This window comes from Neomonachus schauinslandi, chromosome 5 (assembly GCF_002201575.2).
Source record: "Neomonachus schauinslandi chromosome 5, ASM220157v2, whole genome shotgun sequence".
Taxonomy (NCBI): Eukaryota; Metazoa; Chordata; class Mammalia; order Carnivora; family Phocidae; genus Neomonachus; species Neomonachus schauinslandi.
Genome location: NC_058407.1, coordinates 158274257 through 158292114, shown reverse-complemented (window position 1 = coordinate 158292114; position 17858 = coordinate 158274257). Strand labels below are relative to the sequence as shown.

Sequence of the window (17858 nt, the reverse complement as noted above, 5' to 3'; positions counted from 1 at the left end):
GATGGAGGGATGGAGGAAGCCACATACTTCAAGGAATTAGTAGACAACTGAATTCTTTAAGAAATTGAGGAATAGGGACACCTGGGTGGCTCATCCGGTTAACCAGCTGCCTTCAGCTCAGGTCTTGATCCTAAGGTCCTGGGATCAAGTCCCGCATCAGGCTCTTTGCTCAGCGGGGAGCCTGCTTCTCCCTCTGCCTGCCACTCCCCCTGCTTGTGCTCATTCTCTGTCTCTCTGATTAAAAAAATAAAATAATAATAATAACAAAAGAAATTGAGGAATATTCCCAGGTATGCAAAGTGCATATAGGTGTTGAAAGAATCTGACATAAAGCAGCATAATGAAATAGACCCTGGACACTTATATTACCTGCCTGATCCCAGCAGGCTTCTTTTTTTTTTTTTTTTTAAGCTTTTATCTATTTATTTGACAGAGAGAGAGAGCGCACAAGCAGTGGGAGTGACAGGGAGAGGGAGAAGCAGATTCCCCATTGAGCAAAGAGCCCAGTGTGGAGCTCAATCTCAGGACCCTGGGATCATGACCCAAGCCAAAGGCAAACACCCAGCAGACTGAGCCACCCAGGCGCCCCCTGCAGGCTTCTAAACTTGTATTCTTGCATAGGATCCTTAGAGTTCACAAATCTATCAAGTTCTCTGGACTAGATTTATTAAGTCTCTTCCGGAACTAACTCTCTTTGATTTTAGGTAGGTTCATAAAACGGTATCTAAATAGTTTGGGATCCTTTTTTTTTTAGAGATTTTATTTATTTATTTGACAGAGAGAGCACAAGTAGGCAGAGCTGTATACAGAGGGAGAGGGAGAAGCAGGCTCCCTGCTGAGCAGAGAGCCCGATGTGGGGCTCAATCCCAGGACCCTGGGATCATGACCCGAGCTGAAGGCAGACGCTTAACAGACTGAGCCACTCAGGTTGCCCCTGGGATTCTTTTTTTTGAAGATTTTATTTATTTATTTATTTATTTGAGAGAGAGAGAGAGTGCTTGAGTGAGTTGGGGGAGGAGCAGAAGCGGAGGGAGAGGGACAAGCAGACTCTGTGTTGAGCGCCAAGCCAACGCGGGGCTTGATCTCAGGACCCTAAGATCATGACGTGAGCCCAAACCAGGAGTTGGACACCTAACCAACTGAGCCACCCAAGCACCCCTAAATAGTTTGGGAGTCTTGAGAGAGATCACACGTGCACATGCATGTGCACGTGCATACACACACACACACACACACACCCATGTGGGTGTGCACACACACTGCATGCAAAGTCACTCAGAGTTTATAAGAGCGTGGTGGTCCCTGCATGGGTTGATGACCAGGCATCTGTGGTGGTCCAACTTCCTGCCTGGTGCTGCATTCACCAATGACATGTTATATCCTCCAATGACATGTTAAGTCAGGGGCTGTCCCCAGAGAATCCATCAGCTAAGGGTGGTCAAGGTAGCATCAGAGTCAAAAATGAGGCAGGAGGTGGGAGTGATGGTGACCTTGCTGGGAAAGAAAATGGGAGGACAGGAACACTAACTGAAAAGTAGAGGGAGAACAGGATCACAACAGGGGCTGGGGGTATAGTAAAGGTAGCTAGGTGAAGGCATGTTATTAGGACTCACCTGAACTACTCCAAAGGACAATGTCTGGGGGGACCATACTTTTCTCATTAGCGAAAGAGGAACCAGCCAGATCTCTGGAAGCTTGTCCTGTAGGCTTGGCTGCAAGGGCTTTTTCCCTGCCTGTTTTATGGAGATCAGCCAGCAATTCACTGAAGGGACAAATCAGTTTATCTCTTTCCTGGTTACAATGTCAGCCCAGCAAATACTCATGTACATCTCCCTGTGCCAGTCCTTGGGCCAAGTGCTGGGTATACAAAAGAACGAGAGTGGGTCTCTATCCTCAAGGAAGAGGAAAGGCATGGAGCCCAATACCTGTGATACAGCAGGGTACACGAGGGGGCCATGGGATCCACCATGTGGGAGGAGTTAATTCTGCAGGTGGTATCAGTCACTGTAATCCATGGTGTGGAGGTGACTTGCAGGTGACAGCTGGCAGGGAACACAGCAAGGGGAAGGCAGGGAGATGGGAAAGAATATGGTGTGCACAAGAAATGGCCAACTTCCCAAGATGGCTTGGGCAGTGGTTGAAATTTCAGATGCCTAGAGGCTTAGGCTAATATTCTCAATGCAAGAAAAAGGCATTTGATGACCGGTGTCACTGGCCAGAAGAGGTCAAACTGTCATCACATGTTCAAGGTCAAGGGGGACCAACATTCAGTGCTGGAGGACCGGGGCTTTGTGGAAATGCAGGCCCAGCAGGGCCAAAGCACCCTTCCATGGAGAGACTGAAAAATTCAGGTTTTTATGAGAAATCACTATTTTTAAATACAGAAAACACATCAATGGACCCAGTTCAGCCCACTATAATACCTCTGGACATGAGGCGGGGTGGGTATCTAAACATGAGACTGGAGACCAGCACACCAACCAAGGGATAGGGGAAGGGAGGCACACGGCTTCCCCAGGAAAATTCTCTGATTTAAGGTTCTGTGTCCATGGGGCAACTGCTAAAGTTATAAGGGTCAAGCTGTTCAAATCCATGGGGCAAACAGCAGTGAGTCTGGTGCCACTGAGGACAATGGACACTTCCTTATTCTTACATAAAGTGTGCTGTAAACAGCACCAAGCTCCTCCTCCCAACTAACCACGTTGCTCCTTGTAAGCCCTCTCCTACTTGGAAACAGAAGAGCAGCCACGGGGTCAGATCCCAAGGGAGCCAAGGAGGTAGGCAAGGGCCATGCCTTTTAAACTGTGTTTGTTCTTCAACCAGCCTAAGGGGTAGGCCTTGCCCACAGACTCACTTCCCAAGTGTAACAACCTGGCCACACACCGATGGGGACAAGTTTGAGACAGGTCTTTGATGACATACTCTAGACATATACAAAGTCTAGAGCGTATACTTTATTTGGCTGAGTCCTAGCTCTGCTACCTGCTAGCTGCGGGGTATAAATGGGCCCAATGACAGTGAGTATCATATGGTGCTGTCTCAAGAATCAAACTGGAGGGGTGCCTGGGTGGCTCAGATGGTTAAGCATCTGCCAGGGTCCTGGGATCGAGCCCCGCATCAGGCTCCCAGCTTGGCAGGGAGCCTGCTTCTCCCCCTCCCTCTGCTGCTGCCCCTGCTTGTGCTCTCTCTCTCTCTGTCAAATAAATAAACAAATAAATAATAAATAAATAAATAAATAAAATCTTAAAAAAAAAAAAACTCAACTGGATCCTCTATGGCAGGAGTCAGCAAACTTTTCCAGGGAAGGGCCAGATGGTAAAGAGTTTTGGCTTTATGGACCATATGGTCTCTGCCACAACTAGTCAACTTTGCCACTGAAGCATGAAAATAGCCATGGACTGCATGCATTTATATGCAAGTGGGCATAGCTGTGTTCCAATAAATCTTTATTTACAAAAGCAGGCAGGGAGCCAGATTGCTTTGAGAAAGGGGAAGACCTTTACGAATGCTATCTTCTAGGGACTCCCCTGTTGGAATATAGTTAGCTGTTGATGACTGGCTTTCTCACCAGACTATGAAGTTCTTCAGGGCAGAGAATAGGTCCCCCTTCTTTTTCTTCTTTCAGATTAAAACGAAGAGAACAAACATATATAGCACACTGTGCCACGCAATAGTAACCCATAGGGATTTCCAAAATTGTCCAAGTGAGTACAAGAGCAGGATGGTAACTTCAGATGCCTCTGGGGCCCAGGCAGGGAACACATGCAATGAGGAGGAGGCCAGTCAGGTAGGTGTTGTGGCATCCTGGAAAGTGCACCTCCCTGCTAAAGGGGTGGTCTCCATTTATCTCCAGCTATGAGGAAGCTGTTGCTGCGCACAATTCTGATTCAGTGTTAATAGATTTTATTGATTTTTGTTAAGAAAATACCACAATCAGATATTTATGAGAAATCCCTCAATTTTTCAATGTTGACAAGTCGTTCAAAAATTGAAAAAAATAAAACATTACGGGCCAAGGCAACATGATTGTGGGCTGATTCATCCAGAGGCCCCCAATTTGTAACCTCTGATATAAAGAACTCATTTTCAAATTTGCTACGTCACAATTTTTTTTTTTTTAAGGTGAAAAAATTTTTAACTTCTATGTTCAAAAAAATCAACTTAAAGAAAGTTTTAAGGTAATGCAAGGAAGGGCGCCTGGGTGGCTCAGTCGGTTAAGCATCCGACTCTTGATCTCAGCTCAGGTCTTGATCTCAGAGTCGTGAGTTCAAGCCCCATGTTGGGCTCCATGCTGGGCATCGAGCCTACTTTAAAAGGGGGAAAAAAAAAAAAGAAGAATACAATAAACTCCCATCTACCCTTCACCTGGATCCAGTCTTACTCATCTTGATATCTCTGGGTTCTAGCACACGGAAGGCACTGAAATGTGGAGTTACTAAATGAATGTCCCAAGGAAGAATAAGCAAAACATAGTGTGTCAACTTTCTGTAAGCTAAAAATCACAGGTTGGGATGAATACTGAGAAATACAAGAGGAAAAGAAATGAAACAGATTCAAGGATGGGCGTGAAGAAGGAAGGAAGACAGAACAGACATAGAGACTCCATGGACCACACATTTATTTTGCCGGCTGAATGCTTGCTTTATTTTATTTTACATCATTTTGGGCTTAGTTTATTTTAAGTAGTAAGAGAAATCGACAAATCACTGGGAGCCCAGGTGAACACCGTACCAGAACAGAAGAGACCAGATATGCCGACGGCGTACTTTCAACAAAACCTTACTAATTCAACTGTCACCTATTTTGCAGTTTGGGATTATTTAGACAAGCTAGGCTAAATTTCATCTTGGCATTATTAATTCTTTGAGAAAGTGTACTAAGCAAATGAACAGGATAAGCGGGGGAAATGTTGAATATTTGCTCTGGGGAGAGCAAAAGCAAATGAACAGCTTTAAAATCCTTTCTAATTACATTGATGTGTTGAACTTTTGTCTAATTATTATGTTCCTTGAAAACTGAGTAGAAATATTTTTTTTTCTTGAACCATCTCATATTTTTAAAGCACTGGAGGAAATGTGACTTTAACGTAAAGGTGAACACTTCATAGCAGGAGACTCACACGTTGCTAGTTCACATTCAGGTATAAAAAATGTCACGTTGGCTTTTCTTTTAAACAAACAGTGAGCTAATTACAGAGATTATTATTTGCTAGAGAGCTTCATCAGATTCCCTCCTCCTTCTTCTGCCAGCTGAAGTCTGCCCATTTGCAGATAATAACAGCATTAGCTACCACGTTGAAGCACTTTTTATATGCCAGACTTGGTGTTAAGTGCGTTCATGCATAGTCTCGTTGAATTCACCAGTGGATTACCAGTCAAAACAAAGTAAGCCTTATCATCAGCTCAATTTTATTGACAGGAAAACTGAGGCTCAGAGAGGTCAGAGGACACAGTTGAGATGTGAATCCACCAGTATATAGCCCCCCAAATATATCAACATTACATCATGCCACATTGCAGAGCCAGATAAAACATGCTCCAAATCAAAACCAATGGGCCAGGAAAAATGTTGTGAAAAACCATGGTGATTTGGACATGCAGAATCAACCAAATTACAGTCCAGTTTGGGGATACTTGGTAGATACTTAGGCTTTGTAAGTTTGGAAAGTAAATATTTTTTCAATAAGGCCAGGCTTGGCTTATCTAGTTGGCTAGACTTACAATTTATCATGGTATGCTTCACTTTAACAGGTATATGCCTATAAAACTGTTGTGTAAATTTTTAGTTTTTAGTTTTAAAAGCTGTAATGGAAAAGGGATCCTTTGAATGCTAAATCTAATCTTAGGGCAAATGCTTTCTTTCTTTCTTTCTTTTTTAAGATTTTATTTATTCATTTGAGACACGAGATACAGGGAGAGACAGCATGAGCAGGGGGAGAGGCAGAGGGAGAGAGAGAGAAGCAGACTCCCTGCCGAGCCAGGAGCCTGAAGCGGGGCTCAATCCAGGACCCTGGGATCATGACCTGAGCCGAAGGCAGATGCCTAACCATCTGAGCCACCCAGGCGCCACAGGGCAAATGCTTTCTTAAAGAGAACAAGTTTTTCCTTTTTGTAACCAATCTGAAAATTAACAGGTGCCTTGATTGGGCCATGATAATGCTCCAGGAGTGAGCGAGATGATGACAGAGCTGACTTCTTGAAAATGGTCTAGAGGCACCTGGGTGGCTCAGTCGGTTGGGCATCTGCCTTCGGCTCAGGTCCTGATCCCAGGGTCCTGGGATGGAGCCCCACATCGGGCTCCCTGCTCAGTGGGGAGTCTGCTTCTCTCTCTCCCTCTGCCCCTGCTTGTGTGTGTGCTCTCTCTCTTGCTCACTCTCTCTCTCAAATAAATAAATAAAATCTCCCCAAAAAAAAGAAAGAAAGAAAGAAAGAAAATGGTCTATAGCGATGTTTCTCAAATGTTTTCCCCACACCCTGGGAGGAAGAGGGGTTCACAAGGACAAAACTATTTTCATCACAATTCTAAGACATCTTCACTGTGTTGATATTTGCACTGATGATGGGAAAGCAACAGTAGGTAAAACTGCTTGTGGCCTGAGTTGCTACAAGACAGCAGCACCAAACTGTCCTAGTAATCATTATATTCTTTACTGCCATGTATTCACAGTAAAACAAAACAACAAAATCACTTTCACCTAAGAATATCCCTATGAAATTTTAAAAATTAATTTTATTCAATTTCATCTCAGGAGTACACATCTTTTTAATATTCTGTGTGACAAAATGGGAAGTGCACATCAAGCACTTCTGCTACGAGCCAAAGAAAACACTCGTGTGCTTGTTTGAGTTACCAGCTGAACTAGCCACATACGTACAGAATGCCATTTTTACTTGAATGCATAACTAACAAACTATAGTTATTCAGACTTGGGTGTTTCACAGACATTTTCTCAAATATGTAAAAAAAGTGAGTCAGTCCTTTCAAGGAAACAACTGATAGTGTTTGTTGCCCAAATGAAAACTTGTTTCTACTACTTTGAGTTTAGCAGCTTAAACTTTTTTCTAAAAAAATGAGATAGGTGGTGATATTAACAAATGGGATTTTCTTGATATTGTATAATAACATTTCACTTGATATTACATAACGGAATTTGAAATGTCAACATGTGGAAGATCTGCATAACTCAGTAAGCCAACATTTTCCAAATGACCAATGCCTAATGTACTAAAATCATACATGGGTAAAATATCTGAAAAAAGGGCAAGATAAACCAATGGATTTTAATGTAACAGAGTACAAAAGTTCACCAATCTGGTTTCAGATGGCACACACAGTACATACCCTTCAAGAAACTACCACTTGCTAAGTTTTGGTGTAGTATCAAAAAAGAATGTCTACCATTAAAATCTGTGAGGCCAGACTTTCTGCATATACATTAGCCAAAAGACACAACAATTTGGTTGCTGAAGCAGAAATGAGAGTCTAACTATTTCCTATCAAGCCAGACATTGAAGAGATTTAAGACCATGTAAAATAACGCTACTCTTCCTACTAGTTTTTTTGGACGGGGGGCATAGCTATTTTTCATTAAAATTATTAATTATATTCAAAAGTAATGGGTTTACTGTTATTTTTTTAAGATTTATTTTATTGAGAGAGAGAGAGCACATGTGAGCATGGGAAGGGACAGAGGAAGAAAATCTTAAGCAGACTCCCTGCTGAGTGTGGAGCCCAACGTGGGGCTCAGTCTCACAACCCATGAGATCATGACCTGAGACGAAACCAAGATCTGGATGCTTAACCAAGTAAGCCACCCAAGCACCCCAAATTTACTGTTATTTTTAAGTAACTGATAAATGAATGTTTTAAGATTTTCTAAGCTTTAATTCCTGATATGGTAAATATCATAGATCTATGATACATAAAGCTCTTTTGAGGTAAGAGCATAAAGGTGTCCTGAGATCAAAAATATTTGAGAACTGTTGTTCTGTAGCAATGTTACATTGATCTTTCCACAAGGCAAACTGCAAATGACATTTTATAGTACCTCTGAAGTACAAAGGGCAAAGACGTCTTTTAAGTACTTATGAGACTGTTCAATTAAAAAAAATTTTTCCCCACACTGCATTAAGTGGGTACAAAGAACACATTCCCAGAAGTAAGGGATGGTGGTGAAATGAGAACAATGATCTGGATTCTAGCACAGATCCTAACAGTCTGTCTAGACATTAGTCTTCCTACCTTCAAAATGAGATTAGAGTAGCCTATTTTTAGATTGTTTTGAATGGTCAATTCCATGATTCTAATCAGGGACCCCAAAATAGTGGCCCACAGGCAGCATCTGGCCATCTGGCCCTCAGACTGATTGGCTGCCATGGTATTTAGAGAAGTGCCCCAGGAAAATAATTGGTTGGAACCGAGTGAGAAGCTTTCCTTTCAAAAAGGTAATTGATTTTCAGTCACAGCCCAATCCAGCCCACCAGATTTGCCTCTGCAGATATCACCATTTGCAACGTCTGGAATGAAGGGCCTCTGAAATCCGTTCCAAATCTCAAAGCTCTATAATTCAGCTCCAGAGACAGAGTGTCTGGGTTTCTTACTCTGCCACTTGCTGGCTGTTTGATTTGGGGCAAGTTAACTTCTTTGAGCCTCAGTTTCTTCATTTGCAAAACAGGGTAACACCACTGACCTCAAAGGGCTGTTATGAAGCTAACGAGGTGTTACCTGACAGTCTTACAGAGTTCCTGGCACTGAACAGTACTAATTACTAACATCAAAGCTCAGGAAAAAGAGTATGCCCTCGACTTGGTCCACCCACTTTATCAACTCCGTTTGCCCAGTAGCTGACGACCGCACTCCCCAGGATGACGCATACCCCCATACCAACTCCCAGATTTCACAGTTCCGCACCCGAGGAAGACACACAAGATCCCCCTTCAGACTTCTACCTCTCCTTTCCACTCCGAACCTCTTCTGAGCCCCCGGCCTGTACCGGGTTCCTACATCAACACAGCTCTGCACAGTGGCCAAACCACTGACCACTCCCCCCCAGCCTCTTCTTCCCATCCCGGACGACTAGGGCTCCCTTTCCCTCCGACCAGAGACCACCCTGGGTCAGTCAGTGGCGGCCCAGGGCTCTCTTGCCTAGGATTCTGTCCGAGGGAGCCGAGGGAGAGATGGGAGAATAACTGCCCGACCGCCCGGAGGGGCCCACGGACACTCACCGTCCATCCCTAGAGGCGGCGGTTCCGGGTGCTCGAACCGGAAGCGGCCCCTACAGTGTTTGCAGTTCCCCTGGTTACTGCGGGGTTCCGGACCAATGGCGATGGAGTCCCGCGGGCTGATCCCGCCCCCAAAGGTCGTGACGTCACGCCGGAGCTCTGGAACTCCTCCTCCTATCTCTAGGTCCAACCCACCTCCCAGGGCTGCCAATCGTTGTGCGCAGGCGCGCTGGAGGGCCCTTAGTGTCCTGGTGCGCAGGCGCCTGGGGAGCTGCAAACAGAAGTAGCAATGGACGCGCTGGAGTCGTTGTTGGACGAGGTGGCCCTGGAGGGGCTTGATGGCCTGTGTCTGCCCGCGCTGTGGAGCCGTCTGGAGACGCGAGTGCCTCCCTTCCCGCTGCCTTTGGAGCCCTACACGCAGGAGTTCCTCTGGCGGGCCCTTGCCACTCACCCGGGCATCAGCTTCTATGAAGAGCCTCGGGAGCGACCCGACCTCCAGCTCCAGGACCGGTCAGCGGCCTGGCCCTGAGGCGGGCGGGCGGGCGGGCGCAGAGCCCGGCGTCCGATGGCGCTGGGAGGGGCCCAGGTTCTGATGGGAGGGGGCGGGGGAAAGGAGTGGCGCCGGGGGAGGACCGCGAGTCTGATGGGGGGCGCGGTGTAAGGGTGGCTGGGGGTCCCTCGGGCCTGGCAGAGCTCGGACGTCTGATGGAGTTTGGGGTCGTCTAATGATGTCCCATTCGGTCCGTGTAGGTGCTTGGGTGGTGGCGAGCAGGACTGGCGGGGGGGGCGGTATTCTTCAAGCTTCAGAGTACTCCTCTTTCGTGGTGGATAGGAAGTCAGTTTAGATCAAGACTGGAGACCGTTGAATTTAGCCGCCCTTTGTGGGGCATTCATTCAGTGCTGGGCTAGAGAGCCTAAGGCAACTAGAGATCTGCAGAACAGCAAGTTTAGCGGTAGTAATAATAACAACAGCGGCTAGCATTTATTGAGTGCTTATTTTTGGCTTGGTACTGTATTATAAGCTCCTGTTCTGGCAGTTTCAGGAGATTGAACTCACTTGATCCTCAGCAATAGGTGCTGTTATTTTCCCCATTTTGCAGAAGAAGAAGCTTGAGTCGTAGATTAAGTAACCTGTCCAACGTTACAGAGATTATAAGTGACCGAGTGTTGATTTGAACCCAGGCAGTCTGTCCCTATAGTCTGTGCTGTTATGCCGAATTGAGAGAAGTTCCCAGAGGTAATATTGTCTAAAACAAGACTTAAAGATTGGATTTAGGTGACCAGTTGGCAGAGTATTCTGGAGAGAGAATAGCAAATGTGAAAGCCTCAAGGAAGAGAAATAAGTTAAGTTTGGTTGAAGTGTAGGATTGGGGAATGGGGAATAATAGTTGGCACTTACATATGTGTATTGTGAGCTGGGACTTGCTAAGATCCTGACATATAGCAAGTTAATTTTTACAATAACCTTAGGAGGTGGGTATTATGACCCCCATTTTCCCGAAGAGGAAATTCGGGCACAGAAAGGATAAGCGACTTGTTCAAGGTTATCAACTAGCAAGAGCAGGACCCAGAATTTGAATCCTTTAAGTTTGGGGTACAGAATCTTCTCTGTCCTTAACGAGATTAGACTGAAGAGGTCATCAGTGGTCTTTTAATCCACTTCAAGAGTTTATCCTTTACCAAAAGAACAGTTGGAAGTTCCCCCCTCCCCCCACCGCACCCAAAGGAGGGTCAGACTGAGGGCAAACTGTGAAGTTGAGAGATTTTAGTAATCCAATCACAAACAACCAATCATGGTTTTGATGTGGTTTGTAGGTTGGGATTCGGAGCCAGTGGGGGAGAAAGAATTCTGCAGGAGTCTTTGGTGCTAGAAGGCTTTGGTTAAAGCCCGGGGGACAGGGCCGACAGGCAGAAAGAGCTGCACTGGGGTTGTGAGGAGGGACTGATTTATACACTTTGAAGGTGGGGGAAGTAAAGACAAAGGGAGGTTTCCAAAAGGACTCCTATGCTAAAGAAGACTCACCAGGACCCTGGAGGCCTAGCTGTTTGCAAGCTAAGGTGGTTTTTCCCTCTAGAGAAGCATTAACTTTAAGACAGTTGGGAGCTTTCTGGAGGAGCTATATACTCTGCCTGCCTTAAGTGACAATGGGCTGCAGGTTATAAAGAAATTTCCTTCTTGCCTTTGTTCTCCACATCAGTTTTGCTTACTGTGGTGCAGGGGAGAATAAATAAGAGAAGCAAATGGAATCAAGACATATGAAGCAGAAGAATCAAGAGGATTTGGTGACTGGATGTGGGGTATAAGGAGAGGGGGGAATCAGGGATAATGGCTTCTGGTTCCTGATATTTGGGTTCCTGAGTGAATATTGATGTCCTTCGCTGTTAGTAGGGAACACAGAAGAGCAGCATGGTGGTTGAGTCTCGGGGGAGGTGGGCAAGGTGCTGAATATACTTTGAGACACATTGAGTTCAAGGTTCATTTGGGTGATCCAAGTGGAGATTCTGTTTAGTAAACATGTGGCTTCATGGGCGAAAGCAGGCCAGAGGGAGGGATGGGGCTGGACATGGGGAGTCATCCGTATGGCTGGATATTAGAGCTGTGGGCCAGGATCATCCCTGGAAGAGAATGTGGTGTGATGGGAGGCCTAAGACATGGCCCTCCGGTGCACCTATGTGGAAAGGCTGGGTGGTCAACTAGGAAGGTCAAAGAAGCCTAGGAAGGTGTGACTGGAGAGGGAGGACAGCAGTCCACAGCTGCCTCCTGGCAGATGGCCTAAGATGTGATTTGGGAATGGAGAGTAAAGCAGGGCAGAGGTCACAGAGAAGGCGAGGAAGGAAAGAGCTGATAAATATAAGTGGGTTTTAGCCTCAACTAGACTAGCTGTGAGCAGGGTTTGTAAGGAAAGCCTTACAAACTTGGCTAACTCGATAAGGGAAGAAACGCAAGTCAAAGATGTCCCCGTGGCATTGATAACGATAACGGCCGTAACTGGGAGAAAGTGGAAAGGAGGGACTTCATTGGAGGCGGGGAGAGGCAGTCATAACTTTGATTTGGATCTCCTTGAATTCAAGGTGTTTGGAGGAAAAGACAGGACTGAGGATTCCGAGGTGAAAATTGTTAACGTGCAGGCACCGGATTTGGAGGGAAACTGAAAGGCCGTGACTTGGGCCAGTAAGATGGTTCTGGTTCTAGCATTCAGCTTCTGGGGTGGATTTTGGGGACCCTGGAAAGGTCTGTGTTCTCTGGGGTAGAAAGGCAGGAATGCTGCTCTAATCTGCATTTGCAAGGCTGGAGGACCGAGTGAGCTCACTCCTCTCTGATCTCAGTGGGAGGTTGTCAGAAGAATGCGCCAGGGGCGCCTGGGTGGCTCTGTCAGTTAAGCATCCGGCTCTTGGTTTCTGGTTTCAGCCCAGGTCATGATCTCAGGGTCGTGAGATCCAGCCCTGTGTTGGGCTCCCAGCATGAAGTCTGCCTGAGATTCTTTACCTCTTTCTCTCCCTCCTGGAGCGCTCACTCTCTAAAAATAAATAAAATCTTTAATTAAAAAAAAAAAAAAGGAAGGAAGAATGCGCTAAGTATGTATTATTTGAAAAGCTGAGTTGTAGTTTGGTATTTGTTGCTTTCTCCCTTTTAGGTATGAAGAGATTGACTTGGAAACCGGAATTTTGGAGTCCCGGAGGGATCCAGTCGCTTTGGAGGATGTCTACCCCATTCACATGATCTTAGAGAATAAGGACGGCATCCAGGGCTCATGCCGGTACTTCAAGGAGAGGAAAAACATAACCAGTGACATCAGGACCAAGTCTCTACAGCCCCGTTGTATGATGGTAGAAGCCTTTGGCAGGTAACCGATCCGCACCCAGAGAGCCTCACAGGCCTTCTGCTGCCTTGAGCCAGGGGGGACCAGTCAGAGCCTGGACACTGGTCTGTGTGTCAGCCCCGTGCCAAGCCTCCACCTTCTGCAGTCCACTTTCGGTGGCGCTGATTTTGCTCAGGGGCCTCCCTTCCTCTTTCCCTTGGGTCCGCAGTCCTGGCACAGTTGGGCAGAGCAGCCGGCTCTCATTTGGATCAGTGCCTTTCCTTCTCTTGCCCAGGCTGGGGGGGTCCAGTTGCCCGGAGTGGCTAATCCGAGCTCTCACCTTCTCCAGCCTGTCCCCACTCCCACCTCTCTCCCTTCCCACTTCACGGAACAGGGAAAAGCTGCTGACTTCCATCTCCTTCCGCTTGCAGCTTTGCCACATCTATTTCCCCTTTCCATCAGCTCAGAGGCAGCGAGAAGCCCCGGCCCCGGCCCAGGCCTCCTCCCCTCCGCATTTCTCCGGCCCAGCTCCCTGCACCTCCCGCGCTTTCCTGCCGGTGCTCTCTCCTCAGCCCTAATGACTCGGCCATCTTACAACAGGACCACCTCTTGACCTCAGATCCCTCGTGACCCCAGGTCACTCTGTGCCACTTGGGGCTGTGCTTCCTGGAAGAAATAGCCACCCTCGCTCTTTCTCCCCTTCACTCCTCTGCCCGCTGATGTCTGCCATTATTACTTCACTGAAATCTTATCCTCTGAGATTCCCAGTAATAAGCCTGTGGACGCTGTTTGGCCCTTAAGCTCCTTGACCCCTCTGCCCCGTAAGGGAGTTTTAAAGCTCTTGCCCCATGGCTTCCCGCTTTGTTTTTCTGGCCGAGCCTCACCAGCTTCCTCATGGGCTCCCTGACTTCCGTCCACCCCTTAAACGTTGGGCTGCTCCCAAGGGCTCTGTCTCTTCCCCAGGCGGCCCCCAAGTGCCACAGACGGAGTTCAGTAACCTCTTGCTCAGTGTGCCCAGAGGTCAGAGTGTCACACTCCTTCCCCCCAAACCTGCCTCCTCTTCCCTTCCTTGCCTCTTTTGTGATTTCCTCTGCTCTGGGTGTTCCCATGTGCCTGCTGTACAAGCTGCAAACTTGGGACTCCTGGGCCCCTTTTCTCCGTGCTTCTGCATGCAACTGGCCACCAAGTCCTGTGGACTTGACCTTCTAGCTTTATCTCAAACCCCCTTTGGCCTCAGAATAGTGCAAGAGTCTCCTGCCTCCCTTCTTGCTGTCTCTCTCCCCCTCTCTCGCTCTCTTTTTTTTTATAATTCATTTATTTATTTTAGAGAGAGAGAATCCCAAGCAGCCTCCCCACTAATGACAGATCCTGACACGGAGCTTGATCCCATGACCCTGAGATCATGACCTGAGCCGAAATCAAGAGTCAGACGCTCAGACAGATGCCCCTGTCTCTCCTCTTTGGAACTTTCCATACCACATGGCACATTTTTCTCTAAGATGGAATTGTGATGAATAGTGCCTTGGTCACTCGGGAGAGATGTTTCCGACTGGGCACATATGTCCCATACACATGCTTTGTTTAGCCAGCACGGTGTTTTGTTTTTAATTTTATTTCATTGCTCATATTTAAAATCTGGATATCTAGCTCCTCTGAAAAAAATCACAGGATCTAGCTGCACTGGACTGATTTTTACTTGGTGACATAGGCCAGAGCCATGAGCCGTGTCCCACCTAGTGCTCCATGCCCTGCAGCTGCCTGCCTGCTGACCTGAACCCATCAGGCTCTGTAGCACCTACCCTCTGCACCCCCAGCTCTCCGACTGTAGTCCCTCAACTTGCCTGAGTCTTCTCTATGCTGTGGCCCAAATATGCAGGGCTCATTTCTGTCTCAGGGCTATAGCATGTGCTATTCTTTCTGCTTAGAATGTTCTGCCTCAAATCTTCACATCTCCACCCCTCCTCTTCATTCAGTCTTCAACTTGGCTCCTCAAAAAAAAAGTGTCCCTGTTGCCCAGGCACCATTATGTTACTCATTATCGTACCAAAAATGGTCATTTATTTATCTATTGAGAGAGAGAGAACAAGAGAGCACGAGTATGTGTGCACGAGGTGGGGAGGGGCAAAGGGAGAGGGAATGAATCTTGAGCAGGCTCTATGCCCCGTGCGGAGCCCCACGCGGAACTTGAGCTCATGACCCTGGTATTATCACCTGACCCAAAATCAAGAGTCAGATGCTTAACTGACTGAGCCACCCAGGTGCCCCCGTACCAAAAGTGGTCTGAAGTGTTTATTCACGTCACCCCTTCCTCACCAAACCGTAAACTCTTGAGGGCAGAAACTCTGTCTTGTTCATGGCTGTATCTCTAGGATCTAGAATATACCTGGCACAACATCAACTCCTAAAAATGCATGTTGACTGATTGATGATCCTGTTGGGTGTTGGAGTTACAGCCCCTGACCTGCATCATGACATATAAACTCCCCATGATGGCATTGCAGGGCCCTTCAGGATGTGGACTCCCACCGACCTCTTGAGCTCTCCTTCTTTCTGCTTTCTTGCTTGCGAGCCCACCCCAGACTTTCCAGGCCACACCACTTGCCTCCCAGGACATGCGTGCTCCTTCATGCCTTTGGAAACTTGCAGGTTCTGCTTCCTTGTTCTTCACCCACCCCACTGACTGCTAACTCTAGAATCCCCTCCTATGAGAGTGTTCCCTGGTTACGATGCACACGTTCTGTTCATACACACAGGTTGGAATGGAGGCTGTGCACATAATGGCATTTCATAGGCTCGACCACCAGAGTTGCTGTCTACCAGCTCTTGGGCCATAGCGTAATTGCTCACTCTCTCGACTTTCTCCTTCAGTGGACTGTGAGCTCCTTGCCGGGAGATCACACTTTTATTTATCTTGGTATCTCTGGTACTTTGCATTGTGCTTAATCAGTATTTGACATCCCGTCTGATGACCACACTCAGCAGTTTCAGCCTAGCAGGAGTCACTGAGTCAGCTAACTGGAAATGTTGGGATTATAATATACCGTGTAGTAAACAAATCTGAGTGCATTTGGAAAACAGCAGACCTGTTCCCCTGTTTTCAAACTTGCTTTTCCCGGCTGACCTCTTCCAATTTAACTTGTCAGCCTGTTTTGAGATGAGAGAACATAGATCCTAAGTCTGTGACATGCAGACACAGGAAGTGGACTGTCTCTCTCTCATGTGTATTCACAGCCTAACATTTCTTCCTGAGGATGGATTCTGCAGACCTCCATGACTGCAGAAGACTCATTGTAGGTCACAAACAATGCCAAGGAACCTGCAGTGAGTTAAAAGGAAGACAACCTCTTCTTTGCTCTTTTGGCCCAGTTGGTGGTAGAAGTGAAGTCTGCTGGTGTGGGGTAGGAGGAGGGGGAATGATCAGACCAAGGGATATGATGGAAGAAATTCATTTTCTCTGCCCAGTCTCCACCACTTATGACTGAGACTCCATCACAGTGCCTTATCTGCTAATCTAAGCTGACACCTTGGGCAGATTGGCCCACTCCATTCACACACTCTCAGGGTTCAAGCCTGGCAGCCGAGATCCCATGAGGGTGTGCTGGCAGAGAACCCACCACTCACTCACTCCTTGGCATCGAGATAACACCCACTTGGAAGCACTCCCTTTCCCAGATGAGTCACCCAGGGTCCATGCATAAGAGCTCATGAGCTACCAACCTCTCTCGTCTTGGGCCAGCATCTACTCTATTTCATTGCTCTGTTGTTTAAACACCTGACCACAAGGCTGTCTTCCATCACGTCACTCAGTCTGAAATACCTTGCTAGGCAGGACATATTCTTTCTATCTATTTTCACACCCCAGGTCAGTAGGTAGGAACTGATGGTCTTCAGCAGACTACAAAGCCACTGATTATATAGTTGGGGACAGGCATACCTCGTATCTTACTGTGCTCACAGACGCTGTGTTTTTTATAAATTGAAAGATTGTGTCAACCCTGCATGAAGCAAATCAGCTGGCACCATTTTTTCCAACAGCATTTGCTTACTCATGTTTCTGTATCACATTTTGGCCATTTTACAACATTTTGAACTTTTTCATTACTATATTTGTTATGGTGATCTGGGATCCATGATTACACTTTCCTGAAAGCTCAGATGATGGTTAGCATTTTTTAGCAATAAATATTTTTTAACTAAGGTATGCACATTGTTTTTTTTTTTAGACATAATGTCATTACACACTAAATAGACTACAATGTAGTGTAAACATACTTTTATATGCACTGGAAACCAAAAAATTCATTTGACTAGCTTTATCACGATACTCACTTTATTACCGTATTTGCTTTATTGCAGTGGTCTGGAATCAAACCCACAATAGCTCAGCCACGCCTGTATTTTTGACTCTGAAATTTATGTCTAGTTCCGTAGGTTCGTTCACTCACTTAACAAATATTTACTGAGCCCATACTCCACACCACAATCATTCTAGGCACTGAAGGTGTCCTAGTGAACAAGTCAACAACGTGCCTACTCTTACGCACTTAAATTTGAAGGGAGGAGACAGACAAGAATGTCTGCAAAAAAAAAAAAAACATATGTATATATATATGTATATATATAATAGCCATTTTTAAGTGTGCTGGGTACTGTGAAGAATATGACACGGAGGTAGGGAATAGACTCTGGCTAGACTTTGAGGAAGGCCTGTGGAGATGATGTCTAAGCAGTGGCCAGAATGATGAGAAGGAATCAGTCTCCTACAGACGGGGGGAGGAGCACCCAGGCAGAGGAAGCAGCTTGTTTTGGGAGCAGCAGGACGATGGAGGGTAAGAGG

At 46.5% G+C, this 17858-nt stretch overlaps 2 protein-coding genes across 3 annotated transcripts in view; one reads left to right on the top strand and one right to left on the bottom strand.

Moving 5' to 3' along the window:
- The window catches only part of KATNIP (katanin interacting protein), a 180817-nt gene extending 171579 nt beyond the window's left edge, over window positions 1–9238 (bottom strand). The window contains exon 1 of the mRNA XM_044915093.1: window positions 9225–9238. Coding sequence (XP_044771028.1) covers window positions 9225–9231 — 7 coding nt within the window. The 5' untranslated portion in view covers window positions 9232–9238. The remainder of the gene's footprint in view (window positions 1–9224) is intronic.
- A 272-nt stretch (window positions 9239–9510) lies between these two features.
- Window positions 9511–17858, top strand: part of GTF3C1 (general transcription factor IIIC subunit 1) — a 71065-nt gene continuing 62717 nt past the window's right edge. For both annotated transcript variants that reach the window (XM_021700641.2, XM_044915092.1), the window contains exons 1-2: window positions 9511–9731; window positions 12857–13066. In XM_021700641.2, the coding sequence (XP_021556316.2) occupies window positions 9511–9731; window positions 12857–13066 (431 nt within the window). The remainder of the gene's footprint in view (window positions 9732–12856; window positions 13067–17858) is intronic.